This window comes from Oryx dammah, unplaced genomic scaffold (genome assembly GCF_014754425.2).
Source record: "Oryx dammah isolate SB20612 unplaced genomic scaffold, SCBI_Odam_1.1 HiC_scaffold_28, whole genome shotgun sequence".
NCBI lineage: Eukaryota > Metazoa > Chordata > Mammalia > Artiodactyla > Bovidae > Oryx > Oryx dammah.
Window position 1 is genome coordinate 29,419,286 of NW_024070212.1, and position 26,952 is coordinate 29,446,237.

General features: G+C 49.5%; 1 protein-coding gene and 1 long non-coding RNA gene across 2 annotated transcripts in view; one reads left to right on the forward strand and one right to left on the reverse strand.

The window, feature by feature from the left end:
• Positions 1–604: 604 nt before the first annotated feature.
• On the reverse strand, positions 605–15,588 carry WNT2B (Wnt family member 2B). Its single transcript, XM_040231045.1, has 5 exons — positions 15,117–15,588; positions 9,055–9,275; positions 7,740–8,017; positions 6,792–7,056; positions 605–1,628 (listed from the first exon to the last, which is right to left on the reverse strand). The coding sequence occupies exons 1-5, from the start codon at positions 15,305–15,307 to the stop codon at positions 1,399–1,401; spliced, it is 1,185 nt and encodes a 394-aa protein (XP_040086979.1). The 5' UTR covers positions 15,308–15,588; the 3' UTR covers positions 605–1,398.
• A 281-nt stretch (positions 15,589–15,869) lies between these two features.
• The window catches only part of LOC120856082, a 42,613-nt gene continuing 31,530 nt past the window's right edge, over positions 15,870–26,952 (forward strand). The window contains exon 1 of the long non-coding RNA XR_005719384.1: positions 15,870–16,130. This is a non-coding gene — a long non-coding RNA (uncharacterized LOC120856082). The remainder of the gene's footprint in view (positions 16,131–26,952) is intronic.

Genomic DNA, 26,952 nt, shown 5'->3' on the forward strand with positions numbered 1-26,952 from the left:
CTTAGAAGGAACTGTGCTATTTAGGCCAAATGTGGATTGAAGGATAATAATCACCAAGACTTGGAGAGTCACTAAATAAAGATTTGTTGAATAAATGAGGAAAGGCTGCTTTCTAAGCTGTTTGGCCCCAAACCCCAGCTCTCCTTCCCTCTGTAACCACTGGTTTCTGCTCCCAGCTTCAAAGGCTAGGATCTTCTCCTAAAAATTGCTAAAGCCAGAGATCTTTACCTGCCTAGTTGACACTGATGCCTCATGTGGCCCTGGAGATCAGTCTTGTTACCCTCTCCCACCCTCGATAAGTCACGTTATCTTTTATTTAATGTTTCCCAAATGCGAAAAGTTGACTCATTGGAAAAGACTTTGATGCTGGGAGGGATTGGGGGCAGGAGAAGAAGGGGACGACAGAGGATGAGATGGCTGGATGGCATCGATGGACGCGAGTCTGAGTGAACTCCGGGAGTTGGTGATAGACACGGAGGCCTGGCGTGCTGCGATTCATGGGGTTGCATAGAGTCGGACACGACTGAGCGACTGAACTGAACTGAAACCTGGATGACCACCAGAATAATGCATGGAAAGTTTTTAAAAAGTACAAATCCCAAGAGTAACCAAATTACTCTTTCTTAGGAGCGTTCTAGGGTGTTCTAATGATCTGTTAGGCTGACACTGCATGCCATTCAGTTTATACAGGCAGCAAGGGAGCAAAAGAGGCAGTGCTGGCTGATACAGGTTAAAAAGGAAAGATTGGAAGAGAATGTATGTTTGTATAGTTGTATAATTTTTTTTCTCCTACAAAACACAGCAGTTTACAAACATATGAGCATGAAAATGGAACCTTGTCCACTATGCTAACTCATATCTAGCAATCCCAGGCTCTTGATAATGAAAGAATGTTGCAGAATTTCTCTTGGGGTACCAGGCAGTTAGCTCACACTGACCCAGGGAAAAGATACGTGGTTTCATCTCTGTCATCTACCCTCGGCCAGGTAGGAAAAGAAGTTCTCTCCAGGTACCCTTTCTCTTGCACACACAAGAAGTATCAGGAAGCCAATGCAAGGGAAGGGAAGAATGAGCCTTGACCATGTGCTTTAGTGCAACTCATATCGCTCTGAAGACTCCTTCCTCTTCCACTCTCCCTTCTAGCCTCCACAGAGTGGGGAGTCAGGGAGCTGCTCGGTTTTTTTTTTTGTTTTTTTTTTATAATACATCCCCTGTCAACTCCTTCCCAGGGCTAAGGAACCAGCTAGGACACCAGGGTCCCTCTGGAGTGTTCTCCAAGTCCTTAAATAGAGGCTGTTGCAGCCCAGGGTTGAGAGTGGAGGAAGGTGTGCATGCAAAGATCTTGTGCTTTTGAATCAGGAGGTTTGAAGTGGAGGGATGAGTGAGGTATTTTTATGTTCAGGTCTGATCCAGCCACTCTGCCTTCTTGGGGGCCTTGCAAGTATGGACGTCCACAGTGTTTCTGCACTCCTTGCACCGCACAGCACAGCACCAGTGGAATTTGCACTCACACTGGGTGACACGGGTAACTCGAGTTGTGTCATACCCTCGGCCACAGCACATGATTTCACAACCGTCTGTCCCTTTAGATGTCTTGCTACAGACTCGGCCTGCAGTGCCTAGGGAACCTGGGTTGGGGAAGAGAGAGTGAGAACCAAGTTACCTCTTATTTCAGCTGCTCTGGGTTCCCTTACCCACATCCTCATGAGGAAACCATAAAGAATCTCATTTCCTGAAAATATACCCACTAGCCAAAATGACCATCTCATTGCCCTCTGCACCAGGCCTATTTCCTCCCACCATCAAGGCTCCCCAAAGACCACTGACTTTTCCTGCAGTGCACTCCCTACCAATACATATCTCCATGTTCCCTTCAAAACTTAGCCTGAAAATGTCATAACTTAAAGCTGGGTGAAGGTCCTCTACTTGATGTGTAAAATTTTATATAATAAAAAGTTAAAATAAAAAACTTAGCCAATAATTTAATCTTTTCTAAGAAGTCTTGCTACAACTTAGTTTATATTTCATTAAGTTGTACTATATGAGAAAGTAAAATTAAAAGCATAGGCCCAATGTCAAATTATCTAGGATTAAAACCCAATTCTACACTTCTTAGCTATGAGGTCTAGCAAGTTAGTTAATAGCACCTAACTCAGTAGATGAAGTGTGTGTGTAAAAGTTTCTCAGTTGTGTCCAACTCTTTGTGACCCCATGGACTGTATAGTCCATGGAATTCTCCAGGCCAGAACACTGGAGTGGGTAGCCTTTCCCCTCTCCAGGGGATCTTCCCAACACAGGGATCAAACCCAGGTCTCCTGCATTGCAGGCAGATTCTTTACCAGCTGAGCCATAAGGGAAGCCCAAGAATATCTAATCATCTGAGGGGACAAACTGATAAGCATTTCTGGCAGGAGGCTTCTCCCTAAGGAATTCCTAAAGAATATCCCTTGCTTTACCCCTTATGGTAGGAACTCTTGAAGGGTATGGATGGTGTTACTCCCCTTCCAGAGAATGCTCACAACCTCATTCTGACTGATTTTTGCCAAAGAGATCCTGCCAACAGATCACAAAATCCTAGAATTTTGGATAGGATGGATCCTAGAGAATACCTACTTTAGCCCTTTCCTGGAGATGGGAAAGTGACTAGCCTGGGGGTTCAAAAAGGGTATAATAACTTAACTGGTTTCTATTAGTAGTCTCCACATGCCACTAAATATGGATAGAAAATACTAGTACTTCTATATTTTTTAATCTCATCAATTTAAAATATCTGCTTTGTATGTTTTATGATGTACATGTTAGTACAGTGAAACATAGACATAATTCATAAGTAAATATACATGTATTGGATGTACATGCTCAAATTCTTTTTAACCTACGAGTATACAAACCAAAACATTAGGGACCACTGCTCTAGAGTGTGGCGTGACTAGATCTACTTTATATGTTTTTCACCTAACTCCAGGAGTTAGGTCCTAACTTTCTTGTACACCAGAAGCCTCTTCAATACTCTGGAGCTGAGCTGGCCTATGTAGTAGCCATTAGCCAACTGTGATCATTTAGATTTAAGTTAATTAAAATTAGGGCTTCCCCAACCTAGATGTCCATCTGCAGATGAATGGATAAGAAAGCTGTGGTACATGTACACAATGGAATATTACCCAGCCATTAAAAAGAATGCATTTGATTTGGTTCTAATGAGGTGGATGAAATTGGAGCCTATTATACAGAGTGAAGTAGGCCAGGAAGAAGAACACATATATTTGGAATTTAGAAAGATGGTAATAATGACCCTATATGTGAGACAGCGAAAGAGACACAGATGTATAGAACAGCCTTTTGGACTCTGTGGGAGAAGGCAAGGGTGGGATGATTTGAGGGAATAGCATTGAAACATGTATATTATCATATGTGAAATAGATTGCCAGTCCAAGTTCGATGTATGAGACAGAGTGCTCACAGCTGGTGCACTGGGATGACCCTGAGGGATGGGATGGGGAGGGAGCTGGGAGAGAGGGTCAGGATGGGGAACACATGTACACTCTTGGCTAGTTCATGTCAATGTATGGCAAAAACCACCACAATATTGTAAAGTAATTAGCTTCCAATTAAGATTAAAAAAAAAAACTCATGGAGCTACAAAAAACAAAACAAAACAAAAAAAAACTTAGGGCTTCCCTGCTGACTCAGTCAGTAAAGAATCTGCCTGCAGTTCAGGAGACCCGGGTTCGATCCCTGGGTCAAGAAGGTGCCCTGAAGAAGGAAACGGCAATCCACTCCAGTATTCTTATCTGGAAAATTCCATGGACAGAGGAGCCTGGCGGTCTAAGTTCATGGGGTCACACAGAGTTGGGACACAACATAGTGACTAAACCACAATTAAAAGCACATAAATTTTAATATTTAGTTCCTCAGTCACACTAGCTATATTTCACGTGCTCAGTAATCACACATAACTAAATGGCTACTGTATTGAAGAGCACAGATGTCGAGTATTTCTATCATCACAGAAAGTTTGATAGGACTGTACTGCTTTAGAGGGAAATCCTGGATCCATACTCCCTTCTGGGATGACTTGTACCCTTTAAATTCCAGGCCCCACTCTGGTTTTATGAGATCTAATTTTATGCCTCTGAGAACACCCCACATACATATGAGTCACCTTCCCTCCTGACTCCAAAGATCCTTCTCCAAAGGTGCATTTTAGGATGATAGCATAGGTTTACACCTGGGTGATGTATAACTATTTCTAGGCATTTATAGAGTAACTCTCTAATTATGGCACATGGGAAGAAAACAAACGGTGATAGGAAATCATGACAGATGACTCCACCCTTATGGCAGAAAGCGAAGAAGAACTAAAGAGCCTCTTGATGAACTTGAAAGAGGAGAGTGAAAAAGTTGGCTTAAAACTCAACTTTAAAAAGACTAAGGTCATGGCATATGGTCCCATCACTTCACGGCAAATAGATGGAGAAACAATGGAAACAGTGACAGACTTTATTTTGGGGGACTCCAAAATCACTGCAGATGGTGACTGCAGCCATGAAATTAAAAGACTTACTCCTTTGAAGAAAAGCTATGACCAACCTAGACATTGTATTAAAAGGCAGAGACATTACTTTGCCAAAAAAGGTCTGTCTAGTCAAGGCTATTGGAGAAGACAATGGCACCCCACCCCAATACTCTTGCCTGGAAAATCTCATGGACAGAGGAGCCTGGTGGGCTGCAGTCCACTGGGTCGCTAAGAGTCTGACACGACTGAGCAACTTCACTTTCCCTTTTCACTTTCACGCATTGGAGAAGGAAATGGCAGCCCACTCCAGTGTTCTTGCCTGGAGAATCCCAGGGACGGCGGAGCCTGGTGGGCTGCCGTCTATGGGGCCGCACAGAGTCGGACACGACCGAAGCGACTTGGCAGCAGCAGCAGTCAAGGCTGTGGTTTTTCAGCGGTCATGTGTGGATGTGAGAGTTGGACTATAAAGAAAGCTGAGCGCCAAAGAATTGGTGCTTTTCAACTGTGGTGGTGAAGAAGACTCTTGAGAGTCCCTTGGCCTGCAAGGAGATCCAACCAGTCAGTTCTAAAGGAGATCAGTCCTGAATATTCACTGGAAGGACTGATGTTGAAGCTGAAACTCCAATACTTTGGCCACCTGATGCGAAGAACTGACTCCTTGGAAAAGACCCTGATGCTGGGAAAGACTGAAGGCAGGAGGAGAAGAGGACGACAGAGTATAAGATGGTTGGATGGCATCACCAACTCAATGGACATGAGTTTGAGCAAGCTCCAGGAGTTGGTGATGGACAAGGAAGCCTGGCATGCTGTAGTCCATGAGGTCACAGAGTTAGACACGACTGAGTAACTGAACTGAACTGAACTGACAGGAAATCACTAGGAGAATCAGAAGTGCTTCCTCAATCTTTTTTCTCCTGCAAGTGAAGGTGTTAGTCACTCAAGTCATTTCTGATGCTTTGCAACCCCATGGACTATAGCCTGCCAGGCTCCTCTGTCCAAGGGATTCTCTAGGCAAGAATACTGGAGTGGATAGCCACTCCCTTCTCCAGTAGATGTTCCTAACCCAGGGATCAAACCTGGGTTTCCTATATTGCAGGCAGATTCTTTACAGTCTGAGTCAACAGGGAAGCCTCTAGCACCCTTCAAAGTACACAGGCTACTTTTCTCTGTGACTTGGGTAGAGCTCCACCCTGTTTCTGTGCCCAGTTTTGCTCCTAGCCAATTGCCTGTCTGGGAATGACAGTGATAGGTGAAAACAAATAGTGTGGAAGACAGCTAAGGTTTTGGCTTCCGCTTACTGAAGTCCTGACTGCTGATACTGCAGAGATGAGCCTGAGAGCTGTAAGAATAACCAGGGGAAGAGCAGTTTTCCACTGCAGGCTGTATTTAGTTTAACCCATCTGAAGCTGAAATACAAGCCATGATGGTGACTTCCACTTTTCTAGGGGAATACTACATCACCTTCCAGCATTCCCAAGAATTCCACAATACATGGAACAGGTTCAAAAATGATTTGCTGCTTTCTGCTGATGGTCAGCCACTGCTAGGGATCTCCTCTCTCCTTGCTTCCCCAATTCCATTTTAGAATTTTCAGTGGCAGCACATTGGATAAGCTCTCTCAGGGTTACTCATGGTCTATTTCCCACCTATCTTTCTACCTTTCATCTCCCCTACCCCAAACCTTACTCAGTCAGGTTAACCTGCATTCTGCTTGTGGAACAGACCATGTGCTTTTCTACCTACCATTCTACTCATGTGTAGAGAATATCTGCCTATTGTCCTCTCTAGCTATCCAGATAATCTCCACACTTCAAGAAACAACTTAAATGCGACATTTTCAAATAAACTTTTTTTGCTGTCTTTTACAGTTGCATTATCTGCTTGTTATCTCTCATTTATTTAGCTAGATTGTAAAGAGCCAAAACTCGGTCTGCATCTTAAGCCTCTGCATAGCCCATACATTAGCTTGGTACTGAAATGAGTGAATCATTCGAACATTCACCAAGCAGTAACTACTGTATCCCAGATGCTGGGAATGTAAAGGAGTGCTAGATGACCTCAGGTCTCAGGGAGACCTCTCCTCTCCTCTCTAGGCAGCTTTGGGCCTGGCAGACTGAGGCATAAATCAATAATCTTATTACAAGATTATTCTCACATCTGGACTGACTCCTCCAACTTCCATCCCTAACTCCTGATGCTGAATGGACCACGATTAACTAGAGGTGCCTGCACTAAGACCCGGGGCTCCATGTCCCTACCTGCTTTCCTTACTCACCTGCAGCCTTGTCCAAGACACAGTAGTCTGGGGAGTTGTCAAAGTAGACCAGGTCAGTCCGGGTAGCACGGCGATAGCCTTGGCGAGCTGCCGTGAAGTTTGCGCCATCCTGGGTGGCTGTTACTTGCACAGCCCCATCATAGCGCCGCCGCAGGTAATCACCTGTGCGGCGGAAATCTGAGAGTGCGCGCCAGCAGGTGCGCAGAGTACAGGAGCCACTCACGCCATGGCACTTACACTCCAGCTTCAGAAACCGCCGCACAGCCTGGAGAGGGGGACGCAGCGAGGGGAGAAGCAGTCAGGATGCTTTGTGGTCATCCCTAGGACTAAGCGTGTGAGTGCCCTGAGGTCTGCTGGCCCTGGTCAGCTGGTGGAGCCATTGGTTCTTCTGTTCTCTCCCCAGTCAGATTGCACCCATTCTTCCTGACCAGGTTCTTCCAGGAAACCTTCCTAGACCAACAGTGCTTTTATTTTCATGAAAGCCCATTTGAACTTTCAAGCCCCAGGATTCTGTTCATAGCTATGGCACATCCTCTGTTTTTCTTATGTCTCAGAGTTCAAGGTACCATGCCTTCTGCTTTTGTGGCATGTCATTTTCCAGCACAGCGCTAGGCATACAGGTGGTGTTCAAAGGCCAGTGCACTGACTGGAATAAGCTCTAATCCTCCTCAGACTTTAGGAGGTGATTCTTTTCTTTCTTTAAAAGTTATTTCCCTTCTTTTCTCCACCTTTCCTTAATTCCCACCTATGTGAAGACTCTTTATGCTCCAGGTTGAACCTTGGCATTCCCAAAGGTCCCTTGCATTTACTGCTCCTCTTCCAAGGGTTGGGGCTTTTGGAAGTAATCCAGAAGCCTTCAGCCCTTCTACCTTCACATTCACTCCATGATCATAGGTACTGGCCATCCCCAGCAAATATGAATGTACATGCACAGACGTGAGTACTGACCGTGCGACCACAGCGATTGTTATGTAAGTTCATGAGAGCCCGGGCATCCTTAAGCCTCTTCTCCTTGGCATCCACAAAGGCTTTGGCAAAGCGAACACCATAGTGAATGTTGTCACTGCAGCCACCCCAGTCAAAGTCCCCACGTTGGTCATGGTGTCGGCCACGGGTATAGGGGTCACAGCTGCACACACTCAGTTCACCCTGGCTACAGGCACGAGTTATAGCATGGACCACCCCTGCTGATGAGATGGCATATACAAATGCTGCCTCCCGGCTACCTAGAGAGAGAAAAGGAGAAGCATGTTTCAGGAAAGAGCCCCAAGTCTGTCTCCTTCTTCAGCCCACACAACCTCCAACTCTAAAACCTCTTTTCCTTTTCTTTCCCAGGGAAACCCCTATGCTTCCTTTATTCAGAGTACCCTTCCCTTCCGAGAACGTTCCCCAGAGTGTCTACTCGCTTCCCCTCAGCCCTCACAACTCTCTATCTACTTCTTTGTACATCTGACCTCTTGGGCTGACCTGTACTCCTGCTTCCTTCCAAACTCCCTGGGTCCAGCCATTGAAAACTTTCACAGTGAATCTTTCCCTCCCACTGAGTGCCAACCCCTGCTTAGCCAAGTCAGCCTCAGTCCACATTCCAGGCCTTTTCAGGCCCACTCTGCTGGACAGTTCCCCTACAGTGGAGCCCCCAGCCCAGGGGTCATCCTATTTGAAGAGACAGGCTACTTTCTCCAGCCAGCTTTCTTCCTTTCCTCCTCTTGGGGATTGATGAATCATCACTCTTGTCCCTCTGACACCTCCAGAATCTCATCTCATTCCCTTTCTCCTAGTTTACTGTTTAGCTCTGCTTAGCTCTTCTGCTGAGCCAAATCCAAGCCGCTGACTTCCCAAATATTTACATATCACCTTTCTGTTTATCTCTTCCTCCCATTACTATAATGTTGGGAGTGTTGGGCTGAGGGCAGTGATGGTGTTGGTAAGAACAGAGCAGCCATTTCCAGTCCTCAGTCTTACAGTTCATGGATGGAAGTCTGAAGGCTGGGGGGTTGGGGAGGGAAGGAAAAGGGAGGATGAAGGATGGAGGTACCAGGGAATGCTGTTGCTCTGACCCGTCATCCTGGAACCCTGGGATTTAGAAGGGCCACTGACTACATATCAAAGGTACTGAGGGTCTGTTTCCAACTGTATCCTGGGCTCTGCCCACAGTTTTTACTCTTAATTATGAGGCAGAATGTAGGAAAGAGGCACTCCACCCACTACCCACTCACCACCCCAACCAAGCACAGAAAGAGAAGGAACTGGAAGAAGCCCCTACTTCTGAGCATGACACGGCCAAAGACGGTGTGGTCCCGGTCCAGGGTGGTGCAGTTCCAGCGATGGTGGCGGAACTGGTGCTGACACTCTCGGATCCACTCTCGGGCACCCTCGCCCACGGAGCGCATGATGTCTGGGTAACGCTGGCACAGCTGCCGCTGCCGGCTCACCAGCCCCGGGATATTGTCACAGATCACACGGGCCCCTAGTGCCCCAATGTACCTGCAAGGTGGAGAGGGCCCTGTCAGAGCATCTGGCTTTATTCTGCAGTCCGGGGACGGGGGACGGGGGTGGGGGGGAGTAACGAGGGGAAAGGCTTGGCACTCAGACCTTTAGAGGTTCCTTCCCTCTCCTCCAACCCATATTCCCCAAGGCCTCAGGGAAGAACCAATCCCCACAAGCCTTTAAGAAACATTCTGTTTCAGAGAGAGTAATTCAGTGGTCTCCCACCATCACCAGTTCCCCAGCCAAAAACCAAAGGGACACACACTCCCAAAACACAGGCCAGGCACGTGTCACGTACACAAAAGCTATGGGCATGTCACACAAACGCCATTGCCTGTTTATCTGATCAATGTTAAGAGCCTCATGGAAAAATAGCAGAATTAGTGTCTGAGACAGCATTGTTACACCCACATGTCAGAGGCATGTCCTACATAACTGGTTCATATAGCATGGTTTGGGGGAAGAAGGATGGAGGTAGGGAGAGGTCAGTGGGAAGAAAAAATAAGTGGGCAGTTCTGAGTGATGTTTACAGCTCCAGTCAGACCCATATAGCTAAAAGTCCTCATTCCCAATGGTGAGATGTGGGAAGGAAGACCCCCATGCCACTCTCTTCCCCATACCCTTTACTTCTATGTCCCATGACCTTTCTTAACTAATGAGTCTTTCAAAATCATCCTTCCCAATTTATAGGGCATAATGTCCTGGATGAATCTGCATGGGCAGAGGGCTGTTTGCAGTGGGAAACCGAAGGCCAAGATTAAGCAACAGAGTGACACTCCCCACATTCCAGTCCCCAGTCCGCCTAGGTGAACAATTATAAGAAGATCAATTAGATTAGGAAAGCTACTAAAAGATATGTGGGTTGCTACAGTCATTATTAATTTTCTTAGAAAGTGTTTTTTCTTCATTCAAACACAGTTAGCTCTGGACTCCACCACAAGCCCAGGAAGAACATTTCAGAGAGAAGGCAGGAGTTCATCATCACCTTTTCTCCCCACAAGGCCATCAAATGAGATCTGACCCAAACACTCATTCCCCACCCCCCTTCTCTGTTTCCAGCACCACCCTTGATTTGCTGGGAATTCTTTATTGTCCTGTCCTAACACATCAAGGGATGCCTTCATGCCCCTTTTCTGCACAGGTGGGGGCCCTGGAGGGTTGTTGCTGCTACAGACAGAAAAGATTTGATTTGAGCTGTGAATGAGCCTGTGGTTTGGGAAAGGCCCCAGAATGGGCCTAGAAGTGGGTGAGGAGAAGGGAGGGCAGCCAGAGGGGAGAGGGAAAAGCTGCACTGCCCTGGGCTCTGTGTCCTCTGCAACACTCCCCCCTCCCCCTGCACTCGCAAACCCAGCCCTCACCCACAGACTGGATCACCACTGGTGACACCAACTCAAACAAACACAAGGAGGGCTGATGCTTGCCTCTTCTGGAACTCAGCAGGGCTGATGGGGCCCATCTGTCCCGGGGAGGGGTGAGAGGGCTGGTCCACCACTAGCAAATCCCATGGAATCAGCGTCCCCAGCACTGTCCATCAGGGCAACAGCTTCCAGGAACAAACAAAATAAACACCCTGGTCTGGGCCAGGCCGGAAAGGGCTGCCTGACGCACAGCCGGGAGTTACACCCACTGCCGCGGTGCTTTGTTTGGAGAATCAGGACCGTTGGAGTTGGAGCCTGTCCCTGTCTCACCACCATTCTGCTTTCCCAGTTCAGCCCTGAGTACTGCTCTAGGCAATGGGTGTTTGTTTTTTTAACTGGGGCTTGGGAAGAGGGGGGTTGGACGGGAATGGGAGACCAGTAATCCAGCCCTCATGAGACAGTCTGGAGTAGGGCAGGCCAAACTCTGGTAAAAAGTCCTTCCTGTGGTCTAACTTAACTCCATTCTGCTGCAGCCCACATCAGTTCTTCCTCGTTACATCCTCGCTGAGCGTGGGAATATCTGCTCAGTATCTCCTATGGGAAGATAATTTCCTCTACTACCACTCTTAACCCACCAAGTAGCTGCTTCGAGAATATGCAGACCAGGACTTCCAACGGTCAACACCTTGTAGTCAGTGTGGGGGCCTCCAATAAAGCAGCTTGAGGTCCACCCACCCCTATGTTCCTCTAAATTCAGCATGTGCCTACAAGATGCCAACCATGTGCCAAGCACTGAATTCAGCTGTTAGGGGCACAAAGATATTTAAGGCATCTCCCAGCTGATGGGCCAGTAGAAATGCCCCTGACTCTAGTTCTGTTCCCCTTCCAGAAGTTTTTACTTTCTTCTCAGCTTCCTGCTCCAGAATGCTCTCTTTGCCTGCCTTTGACCAGTTCCTATTCCTTCCTCTGACAAAGTGACTCATACCCTACTCTAGCTCCTTGCTACTCAAAGTGTGCTCCCCAGAACAGCAGCAGCAGCGTCTCCTGGGAACCTGTTAGAAATGCAGTGCCTCAGGCCCCATTCCAGGCCTACTGAACTGACATTTTACCAACATCCCCAGGTGATTAGGACATGCTGCTCTTTGAAGGCAGGGATTTGTACTTGTTTTGTTCAGGATCTCCAGTACCTTGAACCATGTCTGGCACAAAACAGATACTCAATAACTATTTGTTGAATAAAACAAAACCTGACTGCTCTGATTTATTCCCCAACTCCATACTCCTCCTAGCTAGCCATAAGCATCATTTCAACTACAGCTTTACTCCTTGTTGACACTGCAGGTGTTTTAAGTTTGTATCTTTTGAATGAGGCCAGGGATCTTTTTGTTCACTTCCTTTCTTTTACAGTCCTTAGTGTATGTACATGGTTTAGCCCAGCCCATATTGGACGTTGAACACAAGGATAAAACTATTATCCTCCCTGAATATCTTAAGACAGTATCATTTATATGATACGTGACAGTTCACAGAACATTTTTCTACACAAAAATCCTGTGAGAGAGAGCTCCATTTTACAGATGAAGAAACAGGTCTGGGAGATTAACAATACTCAGCCCTGTCCATCAGGGCTAGTCAAAGGAGAACTGGGGTGAACCAAGGACATCGGACTCCAAAGTCCAAGCTTCTTTTCAATTCCAAGCACATGAGAAGCACACAATGCTTAACCAGGCGTAGACCAATCAGGCTCCAAAATTGGTGTGAACTTGAATTTCTTATGCCCCTCCTATCCTTCAGTTTCTTCGTGTGTGAAATGGGGATAATATTATCTGTCTTGCTGTATTATTTTAGGAATTGAAGAAGATTGTGCTTATATGCGTTTGGCCATAGTATCAGGAACTTAGGAAGGGCTCATTAAATAGCAGTTGTTGATAACTAATGTTAATATTGGGGAATTCCCCAGGGGTGGGGAGCGTGCAGGTTGGGGAACTGAGATCCCAGAAGCCTGGTGGCAAGGCCCCCAAAAACACACCCAATAATATTAATGTCACGAAACCGCTTTGTTCCTCTTTCTGTGAACCACAGTCCTGAATACAGTCCTGCTCTTGTAATTCCCGACATCCAAGCCCCTGCAGAATACAGACTAGTACAGGGAGGCACATGCCAGGAGACCCCCATTTCTTCTATTTTTCTTGGTTAGAAGAGACCATCCGTTTCCTCCTCCACTTAAAGATTAGAAGAGGAAGGGAGTGGTTGGAGAGTAAGGGGAAGGGTGTGAGGAAGATCAGATTGTTAACTAGTGATAGTGATGACATTCTGCTCCTGAGTGGATCATGGATACACAGAGTCAACAGGCATCTATCTCTTCAGAGGGTTGTACAGAATATCAATCTAGCTGATTTTTTTGTTTCCTAAGGGAAAGAGAGAATCACCTTGGGGGCCAGACCTGCCTTTGGAAAGCAGCTTTCTACTTTATCCCAGAAGTGATGACTACTGAGGCAGGCATCTGGGGCCTGCAGCTATGACCCCTATGAGGCAAGCAGACTGAAATGGCCTCGCACTCACTGCCCATCCTGGCCCTGTTGCTGCCTTCCTCCAGTTCACAGGGACTGCTGAATCCCTCCGTATCACCCACTCATCTGCTTCCCTCCCTCCCTAGCTAGCTCTTTCACCCAGGAGTTTTTCCAAAATCTTTAATATGAACCACATGGGGGGAGAGTAATGGAGAAAGGAAAAGAGAGGGTAGCCAAGGGGACAAAATGGGGGCTCGGAAGAGCCCCAGTTAGGTCTTTAGGAACTGCTTAACCAGGATGCTAAAATTACCAGAGTGACACTTCCTCACCTAAACAGCAAGTGGCCAAATTGGTAAGAAGCAATCAAGAGTCCCTAAAAGCAAACTGTTATCCGGAATGGATAAAGATGCACAGTGATCACTTCATTCTCCGTCTACAAGGCCACTGAAGGCACAAGTCTCCAGCCAAAACCGAGCCCATGAAAGTAAAGGGTGGCTTTGATCTCACACAGAACTTTGAAGGGCTTTTCTCCTCATCCCCTTCTTCTTTTTCCTTTTCTAAAAGAATGTTTCAAGCCAGATGTAAGATATGGGCCTCCCTGCTCCCCCATCCAGAACCCCCCTCCTTGCCTTCCCCAACACTGCAGAGATAAAAAAGATCCCAAGGAGAGATTTTTCTGAAACAGGAAAACGGGGGGGGGGGGGGGGGGGGGGAAGATGGGGATGGAGAAAGACGAATCTTGAAATGATAGGAATCTGCGGCCCAAGCTCCCTGGCCCTTCAGCCAGCTACCCCTCACCCTTCTTCAGCCAAGATGCCACATCCAGAGAGAAGCCACAGGGTGCAAGGGGGGAAGAGACCACACTGGGGTGGGGGGAGGTCTGGGGGGAGGGGCAGAGGAAGGAGAGGAAGGCAGGCACTGCATGGGTAGAGAGGGGTAACAGCCCAGTCAAAGAGGCCAGTTTAATTGGGGGGTGAAGAGGAAAGACAAGACTACTGAGTCATTTCTCAGTCCCACTCTCCCCCTGCTCAGCCCCTAGGAGGTGGGGGAGGAGAGCGGGCAGCTCAGTTCTGGGAGAAAAAGATGGGTGCCATCTAGACTGGGGGGGGGGGGGGAGAGAAGAACAGATATCCAGTGGATTCGTAATTCCTTCTGCCTCATTTGCCCTCATGTGAAATGCCTGGTGTCTAAGGCCTGCAAGAAATCTGAGGAGAGGATCTCTTAATGCTTTGAGACTAGAAGCCTCTAGTTCTTAGAGGGGAAAAGATGGGAGATGGGCCCATCTAGGGAAGAAAAAGGAAGCAGAGAAGGAGATAAAGGTTCGAAGTGAGATCCTCAAAACAGAGGCTGAAGACAAAATGTCTAAAGTATGCAAACCCAAGTAATCTGTTTTAGTTGTGGGAGTTAATGGGGTAGTTTTTGCCTTAATTCCATTTCTAAACCTTGCGCTAGGTACCGCTGCCTCACCCGCGCCTTACTGCGTGGTGAGGGTCGACCAACGAGAGGCTCGTCCAAGCTTGCCAGCTGCCTCTTTCTCCACCTCCCGAGGGCAGGCGGGGACAACCTCAGGGGATCAGAGAGTTCTCTTGGACGGCCACCGCGGCCCCAGATGGACAACTGGTTCCTTGAATCCATCCTAAGAGAAACTCGTAACGTAGCTTTTTGCCCTACGAGAACTGAGCTGAAATAGAGGAGGTCTGAGAAGCCTCGATTACCCCGCGTCCCTGCTCCGAATACCTAGTGCCCTCATCACCAGACGGGGAAGGCGCGGCGCCACCTTACCCACTCCCCATGCCCCTGCGCCCCTTGGCGACTTCAGTGATAGTTGAGTCCGGATCGTCTCTAATTCCCGTTACAGCGACAACCTGGTCTCCTGAGCAGCGGGGGCCGGGAGCTGTATATTCCCTTTGCGCGCGTCTGGCCTCTTTAACCCAGTACCTCACCCTCCCAACCCCGAGAGCCACACTCACCACCAGGACGTGTCTACGCGGGCCGGCAGCGTCAGCAGCAGTAGCAGCAACAGAAGGCAGGCAAGACTTAGGCGGGCCGAAGCCCGAGAGCCGTCGAGGGCCGTGGGTCTGGGAGCGGACTCGCGGACAGGGGCGCGAACGCGTCGAGGGGGTAGCTGCGCGGATTCCTCCGCACCACCCGGCCTCAGCATAGCTCCCCGAAGACTCCCGCCACGCGGCCCGGAGGGGCGTGGACGGGGCACCGGCTGAGGGTACTCAGGCTGCTCCTACTTCACCCCCCTGGGGGGCCATAAGGCTCGCCGCCGGCCGGGGACCCAAGGGCACCTAGAGTCCAGGAGCCGGGGCGCCAGGTCCCGGAGAGGGGCGCAGGGAGCCGTGTCTGGAAGCCGACGACACCGCGCCGAGCTCGGGATCGGGGGCGAGCTGCCCAGGCAGGGATGCGGTGTCAGGGGTCGGCGGCGCGGAGTGGGGCTGCGGACAGAGTGTGCGGACAGCCCCTCCGGCCGCGGGCTCTCATTGGACGGCGCGGGGCGGGGCCGAAGCCCCGGACACGCGCGGCCCTCAGGGCGGCTCCGCCCGCGCCAGCTCCCGGCGCTCCGCGGCGCCCTAGGTGTGGCGGCCGCCTCCGCCCCTCGGCGCCCCTAGCACCGCGCCGCGCCCCCACCTGCCCGGGACTGACGGGGCGCAGTGGCGCCCTTCTGCGCCCGGAGCACCCAGTCCCTGCCCACGCCGCGCCACCGGGTCCTAGCGCCCTGCATTCGGCGAGGCCAGCCTCCGTGGGTGATGGCCAGGGGGCCCGGGTGAGGGGAGCTGCAGACACTTTCCCCTACAGTCATCTAACCTACAGTGACACTGGAGTGAGCCACAGAGGACTTGGTCATTTCCTCGGGTTCTCTCTCCCTCGGTTCTTGCGCTTCTGTGAAATGGGTAGAAGCTCTGCCGCGGGGAGTTGCGGGAGCATCTTGATTCCCTTGCCAACGCCGCCAACGCGGGCGCCACCGGCTGCGACCTCAGGTAGGGCTTCTCTCATCGACCACCCGCTGCCCCTGGTTTTCTCTCTCTCTCTCACACACACACACACACACACACACACACACACACACACACACACAGCCGACTTCAGGTAGGGGCTTCTCTCGTCGACGACCCGCTGCCCCTGGTATACACACACACACACACAGCGTTTAGACATAGGTTCCCCCCCCCCCCAACACACACACACACCCACACCCCGTTTAGGCACAGGTCCCGCCTGCCGGCCGGCGATGACCAAAGCCGAGAAGCACACCTGCGGGCCGGACGCGAACTCCCAGCCCTTTGCTGCCCGGGTTCAGCACAGCTCAGTTGCTCCCAGCTCTCCCGAAGCTTCGGTCCCCCACCCCTTCGGGCGGGGCTGCGAGTACGAGAGAATCAGAAACAGCTGGGCGGCTTTCCCGAACCAGAGGCCAGGGTGGGGGTCCTGCTGAGAGAGTGGGAGCCCCGGAGCCATTTCTCTCCTTCGCCTTTCCACCCTTCCTCCTCCCCACTGCTCCCTTCCTTCCTCCCCCCTCCGCCCCCCGCCAGCCCCCCAGCAGCCTGGAGGCGTGGTAAATTGTGAAGGGCTTGGGGGGCTGGCAGCTGTAGAAACGGACCCCCTCCTTCCCTCCACACTTCTTAGGTTGGCAGGTAGAGCTTCTGGAGACAGGGTGCCCTTACTGAGACCTAAAAATTCTTTTTGAAAAACCCTGGATCTTCCGACTTCCAGAGTACACCTGGGATCTGGCCCCAACCGCTTCTCCAGCCTCAGTTTCTCCTGCCTAGCCCCTCATTCCCAGGTGTCTTTCATGCCTCTCCCCGTGATTTATCTAAACTATAAAGCCCTGGTGTAAACAACGCGCTGGAAACTGCCCAGCCCCTTCAACCCCAAACTCATTGTCAGTTCTTGGCTGGGGGGGAAGGGGGGTCGGTGTTAAGAGACTCCGGAGTGTGAGCGGACAGGGCGCAGCTGGCTGCAGAGAGGCTGCAGACATCCCAGAGGCAGACATGAGGGAGAAGGGCTCAGGGAGACCTTTATCCCCTCTGGCCATCTCTCACCCCTTCACCTCACTTTCTGCGGCAGGGGGCGGAGTGAGTTCATTAAGTCAACAAATATTTATTCCCTACCATGTGCCAGACTGTGCTAGGCACATCAGTGAAACAAAGCAAAACGAACAATCTCAGCCTGTATGGAGTTTCACTTATATTGGAAGAAGATCGACAATAAGCAGTCAACATCATAAGTAAAACATATAGCATGTCAGAAAGTGGTAAGTAGAGGGGGAAACAAGAGTTGTTCAGGGTAGGCCCCATTAAGGGGACATTCAAAGCCTCATGCAACAGAGAAGGTGCCCACCCCTAGGGGAAGGTAGGAATTGGGGGCTGGACAGGAATTGGATGGGAGTGAGCGACCGGTGAATACAGAGACCAGGCAGGGTCCGCATGCTAGCCACATTCTTCCCTGCCAACCGACCCATCCCCTCTCTTCTCTCTGTCAGTCTGGGAAGCTCCAGTCCATCCTTCTGTTTCCCCGAAAAGGAGCCAACTCTATCCTGAGCTTCCCTGAGAGGGGCAGGTGACAGAGGAGTAGGCCTAGGCTCTTTCCTGTCGAGACCCCTTTCCTTCCACCCTTCTTTCACCTCCTCCCAGCCCAGCCCCACCCTGATGCTGGGCAGCAGTCTGCAAGCTCTGCAAGCTCTGGCAGCCTCTCCTAGACTCCCCTGTGTGCGGAGGCCTGGGTGTGACTCTGGCCCTGTGTTTATTTCTACATATGGGCCTGAGGTTGTGGGGCGGGGAACTGGAGATGACCACATCAACCCTAACCTTGGGTGGACTCGCCCACATGGGCCCCAAACTCACTTACGAGGCCCCTTCTTTGGCTTCAGCTGTCCTCATAGTCAAGTGGGACCGTGTCTTGGCACAACATAGATGCTCAACCATTAAAGCATATTGCTGAACGGAGGGGGGCCCCAGAAACAGCAGCAGCTCCAAGAGGGAGGGAAGTGGGTGAGGGGACAAGACTTTCCCCCAGTGCTTACAGGCTACCTCTGCCCTAGAGTGGACAACCAGGATGGGGCTTCTCTCCTTCTCCCCCCTCACCTCTGAGCCCCTAGTTCCCCAGGAGGAACCCCAGCCTGCAGGAGCCAGCTGACTGCAAGAGCTGCACTCAGCCACTTAACTAGAGAACAAATACGGAGTCAGAGAAGAGGTTTTCTGGGATCTGCCACTTTGGAGTTCAAATCTCAAAATAAACTTCCAGTCTCAAGGTCCTAGACTCTACTGGAGAGCTCAGCTCCTCACGCAAGGGCCTGCTGTGGGGCTTCCAGGCAGAGGGTCAAGGCCAGAGGCTTAGGCTAGCGCCTGACCTGCTCCTCCCTCCCACCGCCACCCCTACTCCACCACAATGGGAACCAGGGGAGGAGTCACCGACTTGGGAGTCAAGTTCTGCTCTGCAGGGTCCTGCCTGGAGTCAGGTCACTCACTGAGGTCCTGCTGTGCTGTGTGCCCAGCCTGGTCAGGGCCTCCTAAATGACACTGAAGGAGTGAAAGGGTCTTTGACACCGAAGGAGTGAAAGGGTCTTACCCCCAGAGTATCTTCACGCAAATACAATAAAGTCATCTGAGGCCTCGGATGCTGGGCTTTCACTGCTGACCTCCCCTTGCCCCAGGCCTCTAGATTCCCTGGGGCCTCCAACAGGACTGCTTCCACCAGGCTGGCAAAGCCAAACTTTCCTCCTCCCTCAAGATGCACCAGAGCCTCCTGCCCTCTCTAAAGTGGGTGCCCGGTAGAAAAGGGTCTCCCTCTCCCCTGTACCCTACCCCCTGCTCCACTTCCCCCAGGGGGCCACTAAGAACTGTGAGTAGCCACTCGATTCTCAGCTGTGTGTGGCTGAATGATTTTAAATTTTGACTGGCCCTTGGATGGGAGAGGAGATGAGCTAAGGGGAGCTAGGGTGTGAGTAAACAGCTCTTTCTCCACCCAGGCCTGCCCCCCTTAAAGGCCCCCCTTCCCTGGGCCCCTTTGGTGATGACCTTCTCTCTTTCCCCGTGGGTGGGAGGTGGTGTGGATGGTAACGAGCAGAGAGAAAGGCCGAGAAGGGGCTGGGGGGAGGTTTGGATAGGAGTCAAGGAATTCCTGAGCCTGCTGCTTGCACAAGGGGCCCTGAGACGCCTTTCCTGAGATTTCTTTGCAAACCTAGGCAAATCTCATTTGAAATGGGGCCAGGTTCACCCAGGCCCCTAGTGCCAACCGCCCCCCCCACCCATTTCTTCCTCTCCAGCCACCCCAGGCAGGTGTCTGGGGAAGAGAGGGGAGCTTGAGAAGAACCCAGGGGCTATTAAGGGGTGTGGGGTGAGGATCTATGCTTTGTACACAGCCTGACCCGGCCTCTCCTTGGTATTTATGAGCTCCCAGGCGAGGCATGGAACATGTCTCAAAGAGGCCAGGCCAAGAGGGCTTTGGAGGAAGGAGCATCCAGCCCCAAACCAGGGAAGGGGGCTTGGTGGGGCAGGGCTTGAGACCCTCTTCTTCCCAGCCAGTGATCAAATAGGGGAGTAGACAGCTCCCCTAGGGGGCCTGGAGAAAGGAAAAGAGAGCCAAGGGAGAAGGGGGAAGAGGAGGCCTGGGGAGGCGGAGCCATGGGGCGGGGCATGGGGGGGGAGTTGGCTGGAGCCTTTTAGCACTTTGGCTGTAATCAGACTGGAGCCAGGCGGTGGGCGGGCTGACAGCCATCCTGGGCGGGTGGCCCAGGTTCTGTGTGAGGCCACTGGGTGTGCTGCTGGGATCCTGGGTGGTCACTGACCAGCCTAACCCCAAGGGAGGGTGGTCCCACATTGCCCCCAGCGCCACCCGCCCCCATCTCCCTGTATCAGATAGGCTACGCTGAGCTCGCTCTCTCTCCCCACCACCTGTTCTGGGCCCCAAAACAATCTGGAAGTGAGGTTTGCTTCCAGTAGAACAATTTGCAGAGCCTGCTCTCTGCCTCCCTCCCACTCTGCTTTCCTTGGTTCACTCTGCCTCTGTTTCCCAGTCTCTCTTCCGAGTCTCCATCTCTCTGGGTCTGTCTCTCTCTGGCTCATATTTCTGTCCTTCTGTGTCTGTTCCTCTTGGTGTTTGTCTTTGTCTTCATTTGTCCGTGTGTCTATATTAGCAGTCTTCCCTCTTCTGTCGGAAGCTGTCTCCCTACCCATCTCTGTCTCTCCATCTTTCTCTCTAAGAATCTGTATAACTGTCTCCTTCTGAAGCTTTGTTCACTTGCCTCATCCCTCTTTCTGTGTCTTTTCTAACTCTCTCTCTCGCTCTGTGTCTGTGTTCCTACTTTTCTTGGTGTGTATCTTTATTTCTCTTTGTGTCTGTCTCTCTCCTGCCCTCTGCTTCACACCTTCTTCTGCAGTCCCTCCAACACAGTAAGTACCAATAGCACTAAAAGAAATCAGTCCCCCCGCCCCCAGCTCAACAATATGCATGACTCTGTAAGGCACTTTGCCACTCCTGGCCTCAGTTTCCTCACTGGTGAAACACGTACGGTAGATATCTAGCTCCCCTCTGTCAGTCTTTATCTTTCTGCCTTTATCTCTGGTTTCTTGCAGCACAGCCCATCCTGTCTTCTGAGGGTTCTGGTTCTCTGCTATGAAAACGTTGCCCTGAAGTTAGGACTTCAGCCTCTTCAGATCCTGTCAGCCAGCAGGCCCCCAGAGGAGGATCCCTCACTTCTTCACCCTCTTGAACATCAGGGTAGACAAAGTCCCTTTCTGGGGCCATGTCTGGGATACAAACCAGATTAGCTCATCTCTCTAATCCTCTTTGTGCTGGGGCCTCTGCCAGGCAGGGACACCCACAGCGAAGAGCAAGTGTGTGTGTGTGTGTTCTTGCATATGCGCAGATTCTTGGAGAAGGCAGAACCAAGGTTCTCTTCCTTCTGTTACTCCCTCCTGCCTGAAAAGCCCAAATTAAACCCTCTTGGCTTGAACCAAATCAGGGCTTTCATAATCCCAGTCGGTTCCTCTCCTTCCCTGCCCCCATCTCTTTTTTCTTTTACGGCCTCTTTAGGGCTCGAGAAATCATCCCAGCCATCCCCTTGTTCCTGAACAGCCCAGAACCCACCCCTTCTACACATATATATTCTTCTCTAGTCATTTTCTAAGAAGGGTCTTTCCATCCCTTCCGTAAAAGTCTGGGTGTCTGGTCAGGGAGCAGGGTGTATGGGGGAGGAGGGGAGGCAAGTAGGTAGTCCTTGGATTTTACACTTGAAGTCAGAGGACTCCAGCCCCCTCTCTGAAATTTCATTTGGAGAGGTCTTTCTTGGCTGATAAGATCAAAGCATTCCCTCTGCCAAATCATTACCTTATTTTCGAGGCAATTATAGAACTTATTGTATCAATTAGTCTGGTCTCCAGCTGCAGCCGTTTATCTCTGTCTCTCGTGGTGCGCTTGCCGAAGAAAGGGTCTGCCCAGCCCGGCGCAGCCAGCCAGGCCGGGGAGGGGAGGGCTAGGGCCGCGGCCCCGGGAGCTGTCCGGCTTCTTTCAGCAGGGAAGGGGTAGGTGGAGAACCTAGCGGATGCGCTTTTGAGGTTTGGAGATCCGGCCAGCTCCTCCTTGCGAGCCCAGCCAGTGCCGCAGGTGCGCTCTTTCCCGCGGGCGCCACACCTGCACTCTCATGTGGCCCAGAAGGACGCGCCAACACAGCCTGGCGCGGGGATGAGAGCCATCAGGCCAGACCAGGGCGCGGGCTCCGCGGAGGAAAACGCTGAGCGGGAGCCAGGATGCAGGCCCCTTCCTGACTCTCGGGTGTGTGACTCATTCTGTGAGCCGTGCGCCCCGCAGTGGCGTTTTCTGGAAAGGCGTGGTGGCGTGAGTTTCGCCTCCGTGGAGACTCGTGCGTTTAAAACTGGAAGAAAACCTTAGGAGGGGATGGGTGGCACGGAGAAGTGGGTGCCCCATGGGTGCGGGGAGCGTGGCCTGCTTTCCCTTGGCCCCGTCTGCAGCCTCTTCCTAAAGAAGAACCATGCCCACACCCCGGTGCTGGGGTCAGGTGGGGGTCTCTTAGAAAAGTGTTTCTTTGAAACTTTTGATACTTCTTGATAACTTCAAAATTATCCAGGACCCCAAAGAGCTTTTATTTATGTGAATTCTATCTATTCATATTAAAAATTAAAATGAATGCAAGCGCCAAGTTGAAAGTGATCCCAGTGGCCAAGGGTTTCCCTTGTGGCTCAGCTGGTAAAGAGTCCTGCAATGAGGGAGACACGGTTTTGATCCCAGGGTTCCCAGAAAGATTCCCCTGGAAAAGGGAACAGCTACCCACTCCAGTATTATGGAGTGGAAAATTCCATGGACTGTACATGGTCCATGGACACGACTGAGTGACTTTCACCAGTGGCCAAAGCAGGACAATTTGAGCAACAGAATAGTTTTAGATTGTAACCCAAAGTATAAAATATGCATGAGTCCATACTGATATAAATAAATGATTGAATAAATATATTGGGAGAAGAGACAGATCTCCCATACAGAATTCCAAATAATTTACTTTGCTTCCTTAAGGGAGGTGGTGTCCCTGGTGGCTCAAATGGTAAAGAATCTGCCTGCAATGCAGGAGACACAGGTTCCATCCCTGGGTTGGGAAGATCCCCTGGAGAAGGAAATAGCAACCCACTCCAGTATTTTTGCCTAGAGAATTCCCATGGAGAGAGGAGCCTGACGGGCTACAGTCCATGGGGTGGCAGACTGGAATAAGACTGAGTGATTAACACCTTCACTCTTCACTTTAAGGAGGTAAAGTACAACTCCCCATTTCTATGTGTGGGCTGCAGGTTGTGACTTCCTTCCAGAGTACGGAACAAAAAAAGAGGGTGTGTGGGGGTTAGGGGACAGGGAGTGGAGGAGGGAGTAACTTTACAGTGGAGAAACCCGACAAACCTCAGTCAGGTATCAAGATCAGCATCAACAGTGATAAGTTGTGTTGTTAGTTGTATCCTGGATACATGTGATGAAAATGACACACCTCTGTGGTTTTCCTCCCCTTAACCCACACTTTCTTGTTTATTTATTTGGCATGTGGGATCTTTAGTTGCAGCATGTGGTGTGAGTTCTAGTTCTCTGACCAGGGATGGAACCCAGGCCCCCTGCATTGGGAGCACAGAGTTTTAGCAACTGGACCACCAGGGAAGTCCCCACGCTTTATAAGAAACACATCAGACCAATTCCATCAGAGGGACATTCTACGACATACATGACCAGGAAGTACTCCTCAACTGTCAAGGTCATTCAGAAACAGGGAAAGTCTCCCGGACTTCCCTGGTGGCCAGTGGTTAAGACTTTGTGCTTCTAATGCGGGGGGCAGGGAAGTTCCATCTGTTGAAGGGAAATTAAATTCCACATGTCTCATGGCCAAAAAATGTAAACAAACAAAAACTAAGGAACATCTGAGAAACTGTCAAGGCCAAGAGGTACCTAAGAAGTCATGACAACTAGGTATACTGTTGTATCCTGGTTGGGATCCTGGAAAAGATAAAGGACATTAGGGGAAAACTGAGGAAATTTGAATAAGGTATAAGGTATGGATTTGAGTAAATAATAATAATGTGGCAATATTAGTTAATTTTGACAAATGCATCACACATTTGTAATGTGAGACGTTAATAATAGGGGAAACTGAATGTGAGGAAATGGGTACTCTGTACTATCTTCGTAATTTTTCTACAACTATAAAACTTCTAAAAATAGAGTTTATTTTAAATGATTATAATATTTATATATTTTAATTAATTTAAAGTTAATAATAAACCCAATACTTGCTAATATTAATATCATGTTTTTATGAAAAATAACTATTGGGTTGGCCAAAAATTTCATTTGGGATTTTCCATAAGATGTTACGGAAAAACCCAAGTGAACTTTGGGGCCAACCCAATATAATTTTCAAAACAAAAACAGAAGAATCGTATTATGTAATATTTTTGCAACTATCTTTAAGATCTGGCTTAATAGCAGGATTCTCATATTAGCTTCTACATTCAACCAGTTGTGATATCACAACCAGTTGTGATATTGCATGTCTTATACCATCTGGAAAACTCCACTGTACACTCAAGAAGGTCAAATAACATCTTAGTATTATTATGAACCTCTTTGAGAACTGCTGCCTTAGTGATTTCATCCATTCCTGTGACTCTGGATTCCCAATTCAGAATCCCCAGCTTTGAAACAGCTCTGTCGAGTTCTCTGGTCACGTTTGTCACTATACCCTTGCCTTCCCCTCACCCTCAATTATCTGCCCTTCCGACACTTCGCGGTCCGTGTCAGCATGATCACATCATTCCTCTGGTCATTGTAGCTCTGTGAAGTTAGTGTGCAAAACACGGCTCCCATCCCGTGGTGCAAAATCACTGAGTAATGGGACAGCTGCCTCTCTCGTTTTTCCCAGACAGCTAAGTGTCACAAACCCTAAAATACCAAACGCATAATAAATGATTGTTGGATGACTGTAGATGATTCCAGAATCAGAGCTCTTTCCTTCTGATGAAGTCTCCCTCTTGCCCCTGCATATCAGCCCGAGTTTCCATTGTGGACGATAATAGTCTGCGATTTAGTAAGTTTGATGTCCACTTTGATTTAGCAAAGATTAATTTCTCTCATTGCCATAGCCAGGCCAAAATACCCAATTTGGACAAGGGATATACCTTGAGGGCAGATTCCTGACTTCAGAAATTAGGTTTGGGGCATTCAGTTTCAGCAGAGATGTGTCCATCCACAGAATGCTATACAAACCACAAAGGCTGCCATCCTCTCACCCAAATAATGAGCATTGTTGGTCCACTTGACAAATAGCTTTTGGGTCTCAGTCTCCCAAATGACCAGATACCACCGTCATTTTTTGAGTCATCTTGCATACTTTTGTGCCTCAGATATTATTATGTGGTTTTCCTTCAATGTCTCTCCCATACGCTGTTCTGTTCCCAGAGCCTCTACCCTCTAGCAGTCCTTAGACCCTCTTCCCTGAGCTATGGGAGAAACCTCCACTGGATATGCTCAGGAGTTTCTGTGTCACCATTCAGGCAGTGGGAAACTAATGAAGGTTATTAATGATGGAGCAGTGTGATAAAGGCAGACATCTGAGGAGAAGAGTCTGACTGCAGGCTGAGTTCAGTTATATTCTTACTGATTTTCCGCCTGCTAGATTTAGCCATTTTCTGGTAGAGAGGTGTTTGAAGTCTTCCATAATGGTGGATCCATCTCCATCTATTTCTCTTTGCAGTTCTATCCATTTTTCCTGCATGCTTATTTCCTTTTCCCCTGTTCAGTTAGGCTTTGAAAAAACACTAATAGTTTAGGCTCAAGTGAATTAGTTTCTCCCCAGGGCAGGTGATGTTAAAAAATACTCTGAGGAGTGTAAACCAGATGGTAAAGTAGGAAGACCCTAAGCTCACCTCCTCCTCTGGGCACACCAAAAGTAAAACTATTTGCAGAACAACTGTCGATAAGAATGACCTGAAGACTGGCAAAAAAGATCTTCTGCAACTAAAGGTATAAAGAAGGAACCACAACCAGATGGGTAGAAGGGGCAGAGACACAGTATAGTCAAGACCCACACCCCCAGGTTGGTGACCCACAAGTAGGAAGATAATCACAACTGCAGAGTTTCTCTCTAAGGAATGAGGGGTTCAAGCACTGTATCAGGCTCCTCAGCCTGGGGGTCCTGCACTGGGAAGATGAACCTTGCAGAACATTTGGCTTTGAACGTCAGTGGGGCTTGCTTTGGGGAGAGCCAGTGGGTTACAGAGAATTCTCTCTTAAAGAGCACATACGATGTCTCACACACTCTGAGACCAAGAGCGGAAGTGGTCATTTGAAAGAAGCCTAAGTTAGACACACTTGCTGGTCTCAGAGAGCCTCCTGCTGAGCCTCCCTCCTGGAGAGGCAGAAGGGAACTGGAGCTCACTCTGGGGACGTAGACACTGTGGCAGGCATTTGGGGGAGCTCATTCTAATCCAAGGACACTGGAGCTGGCAAGCACCATTTTGGAATCCTCCTTCTAGCTTATTAGTGCAGGACCTGCCCCCACCCAGCAGCCTGTTGGCTCCAGACTTGGATGAAAAAGAAGTGAAAGTGTTAGCCACTCAGTCATGTCTGACTATTTGTGACCCCATGGACTGTAGCCCACCAGGCTCCTCTGTCCATAGGATTCTCCAGGCAAGAATACTGGAGTGGGTTGCCGTGCCCTCCTGCAGGGGATCTTCCCAACCCAGGGATGGAACCTGCGTCTCTTACACGTCCTGCACTGGCAGGCAGGTTCTTTACCACTAGCGCCACCTGGGAAGCCCCAGATTTGATCCAGACTTCGCACCATATATAAAAATTCCAGTTTTATTGAGATATAATTGGCATGTAGCATTGAGTTTAAGGTGTACAGCATAATGATTTGACTTACGTACATCCTGAAATGATTACCATAGTAAGTTTAATGGAAATCCATCATCTCATACAGACACAAAATTAAAGAAACAGAGAAAAAATTTTTTTCCTAGTGATGAGACCTCTTAGTACTTACTCTGTAAACAACTTTCATATATAACAGTATTTTTCATATATAACAGTATTAATTTTTATGTTGTATATTACATCCCTAGTATTTATTGGAAGTTTGTACCTTTTTACCACCTGATCTAATTCCTTCCACCATCCATCTCTGGTAGCCACAAGTCTGATCTCTTTTTCTATGGATTTGTTTGTTTTTGAAGTACAGTTGACCTACAATACTGTATAAGTTCCTGGTGCATAACATAGTGATTCAGTATTTCTATGCATTGGAAAATAGTCACC